The 3386-nt window shown below is 28.6% G+C and overlaps 1 protein-coding gene across 1 annotated transcript; it reads right to left on the bottom strand.

The window, feature by feature from the left end:
- Window positions 1-268: 268 nt before the first annotated feature.
- On the bottom strand, window positions 269-1486 carry LOC112720615 (protein CYSTEINE-RICH TRANSMEMBRANE MODULE 13). Its single transcript, XM_025771608.3, has 4 exons — window positions 1262-1486; window positions 1033-1121; window positions 785-947; window positions 269-548 (listed from the first exon to the last, which is right to left on the bottom strand). Exons 2-4 carry the CDS (start codon window positions 1085-1087, stop codon window positions 503-505), a joined length of 264 nt encoding a protein of 87 aa, XP_025627393.1. The 5' UTR covers window positions 1088-1121; window positions 1262-1486; the 3' UTR covers window positions 269-502.
- Window positions 1487-3386: the final 1900 nt, after the last annotated feature.

Below are 3386 nucleotides of genomic sequence, written 5' to 3'. Positions count from 1 at the left end.
TTTTAAGAATATCTTTTGTTAATAATAAAAGAACTTAATTAAATTTAATTACTGAAATAACTTGTACATATAGCATGACTGATTTGTAATTTATATTAGGTGCCACATTATAAATTTATATTAGGTGCCATATATATTATAGATAGATTCACTCATCGAAGCGCGGAAGCTCGATTGCTTTTACCTAAAATCTAAGATCGAGATAAATTATTACCGCACGTCACGGAATTAGGCACGCGAATACATGGAACATGAATTCAATCGAATCGATGGGAAAACTAAGCCGATACTAAATTGACCAAACTAATAAAGAATCCAGACACTTTGGTGATTTGCTGAGAGTCATAGTATAGTGGTAGTAGTAGATCACACATTCTGAATGAAAAATATATTCTACGAATAATAATGAGAGCCTAAACAGATTAATGCTAATTCACAAATAAAGCTGATGAAAGGTGTGACTCAGGCCTCAATCATCCAAATCTTATTTATTCTTCAGACCTCAAAAACACGCGTCCAATAGGCAACAGCAGCATAGTGCCGCTAAACTGCAAAATATAACACAAATTAAATCTTTTTTTGACCGAAAAGGATCTCAACAAATCAAAACTTGAAACAGTTACTGATATGATCAAGAGTTCAAAATTGGCAAATAGTTAATTTTCTTTTATGACTAATATCTTAAAACCTTTGACCAAAAGAAAAACAAAACAAAAATTGAAGGAATGGGCGATCCGGAAGCTCTTAAGAAAAGGAAAGAATAAAAGAAAGAGTGGGTTCTTACCATCCTTCAAGAAAACCAGTTTCTTGTCTAGGAGGAGGTTGTTGAGCATACTGTGGAGCATACGCTTGTTGTGGAGGATACCCTGGTTGGGGGTACCCTGGTGGTGGGTACCCTTGTGCTGGAGGGTACCCTGGAGGTGGATAAGCATCCTTTGGTGGATACCCTGTCAAAACCAATTAAATTCAAGATCCCCAAATAAAAGACCTAAATATGAGGAATCAAGCAAAAATAAGAGATAGAGGGATTACCCTGTGGAGGAGGAACACCCACTGGTGGTTGTTGCTGATGATCGTAGTAGCTCATGTTGAATCTGATGTGTCGTCTTTTTCGCAAGCACCTGAATGAATTTCAAACACGAATTGTTCGTGGGAGAGGATCAGGGATTTATATATATAGAGAGAATCAAATTTGATTGGCGGCGGGAGAGAGTTTTTGATTGAAAGAAAGAGGATAACACACACGGAAGTTTCGTCTTACCTTCTCGTGACTGAACCGACTAAGGAAGCTAAATAAGGAATACGCGTTCAAGTTCAACGGACTGCAACGGCTCCAATAAATATAAAATCGCTTCTCAAAAGATTCCAAAATGCTTTATCTTTATGTGAGTGATAAAAGAAAATAAAAAAGTAAATTAATTGCTTTTGTGTCGCCTTCGCCAGCATACAGTAGTTAGTTTATAATAAAGTATTTAGTTCGTTACGCAAAAATTATTTGAAATTTAAGATTGTTATATAATTCAATTATTGTTATAATTTAAATATTTAGTTAGAATTGAAATGTTAAATTTACAGTGGAGTTAATTTTAAAAATTTAAATACTAAAGATGTAATTAAATAATAATTTAAAATTTATAATTATTCGAAATTTTAAATAATTTTTGTATAACAAACAAAATATTTTATTTAATCTGTATCTATTAATTAAAGAATTTAAATTTAAAAAATTAAAAAACACTAATAACAAAAAGATATTAATAAAATTTTAAATTAGTATTTGTACAATAAATCAAAATTAAAATTTTAAATTATAAATTATAAATTAAATTTCATTAAATATATATTATTATTCTTATTATAATATTAAAAAAATATTGAATCAGTCTCAATATAATTTAATATATAAAAATCTAATATATTATATCTTTTTCTTCATTCTTCTAGTATCGTTTTGTTCTTTTTTCTTTTTCAACATATATTTTTTTTGTCAATAAGTTATAACTTAAATAACATAGTCTCTTCGTATTTTTTTTCTAGTTAAACTAAGATTTATATTATTCAATTAATCTCCTCTATTCTATTCTTTTTTTTTTCTTTTTATTTGACAGACACTTCATGTAAATTTGGCAACATTTTTACATTGTCCGTATTTAAAAAATTAAAATATTTTTATATTTATATAAATAAAAAAGTGAAATAGTTAGTATATAGATTTAATTTTTTAAAAAAAATTATATTATAATTTTAAAGTGTTTATCAATTTTATAAAATGTGTACAAAATACAATAATTTTACCATTAAAATCTTGTTATAATTTTATATTTTATGTATTTAATTTACTTTTTTAATATATTAAAATTTTAATTTTCTTTATTTTTGACACAATGGTATAATCAAATTTATGCATTTAAATAATTTATTAACTGATAAATTTGGAATAAAAAATATTATATACACGTAAATATGTTTGATTTATAATATTATTTTTTAGAATAAAATTACAATTATAAAATATCCCTTACATTTTATTATTATTCTTATTGAATATTTATTAATTAATTAATAGAAATATGGTAAGTGATGGGTGTAATGATCTTTTTAAAACTAATTTTACATGAGAAAATGTTGGAAGAAAATCTCAACATTTATAAAAACATAATTTATCTAAGCCTACTCCTTTGATTTTGCCTGAATTTTTGTTGAGCTGTTTGAACATTTGTTGTTGTTCACACAATTTGTTTACAGCAGTTAGAGTCAACTGGTATATTTCTCCAGTGGTAGTGGTAGCCACTTTTTTGCGAAGAGTCATTATCATCCGTTGCAACTCTGGCTGAAGTTCATCTGGCAAGGATGTCATGAAGACTTGTTTAAGTGGCGGATTATTATTTCTTCCAAGAGGATAATATTTAGCAGCCATTTTTTTGTAATGTCTCTCCAAGTCTTTTCTGTTAAGTGAACAGCACTTCAATTGCAAAATATTCTTGAGAATTTTTTTTCTGGATAATTGTAATGTCTCCCAAGAATTTTTGATGTATTATTCCCAAAAATTGAGAAGGAGTACCATTAATGAGTTGGAGCCTTTCATACTCAGAAAGGTTGTTAGCCCATTCTCGGAGATTGCAAGTCATCTGATTTATGAAATCTGCAAGGACTTGTCTGCTTGAAAGATTTGGATTGGCCATGGTAGTTTCAATCCAAGCATTAAATTCATTTAACCTTTCTCTATATCTTGCAGGTGGGATATCATTAAAGGTGAACCACTTGTTAGGTGTTTTTACTTCAAAGGACCCTGCATAAGTAGGATTAGCTGAAGTTGTTGGTTTATCCCTTTCAGAGGTTACTTCCTCTTCTTCTTCTTCTACATGGTTGACTATGGCTATTGCTGA

Source organism: Arachis hypogaea, chromosome 11, assembly GCF_003086295.3.
Source record: "Arachis hypogaea cultivar Tifrunner chromosome 11, arahy.Tifrunner.gnm2.J5K5, whole genome shotgun sequence".
NCBI classification, from domain to species: domain Eukaryota; kingdom Viridiplantae; phylum Streptophyta; class Magnoliopsida; order Fabales; family Fabaceae; genus Arachis; species Arachis hypogaea.
Note: the sequence above shows the minus strand (reverse complement) of the source record. Positions and strands in the feature narration are given on the sequence as shown.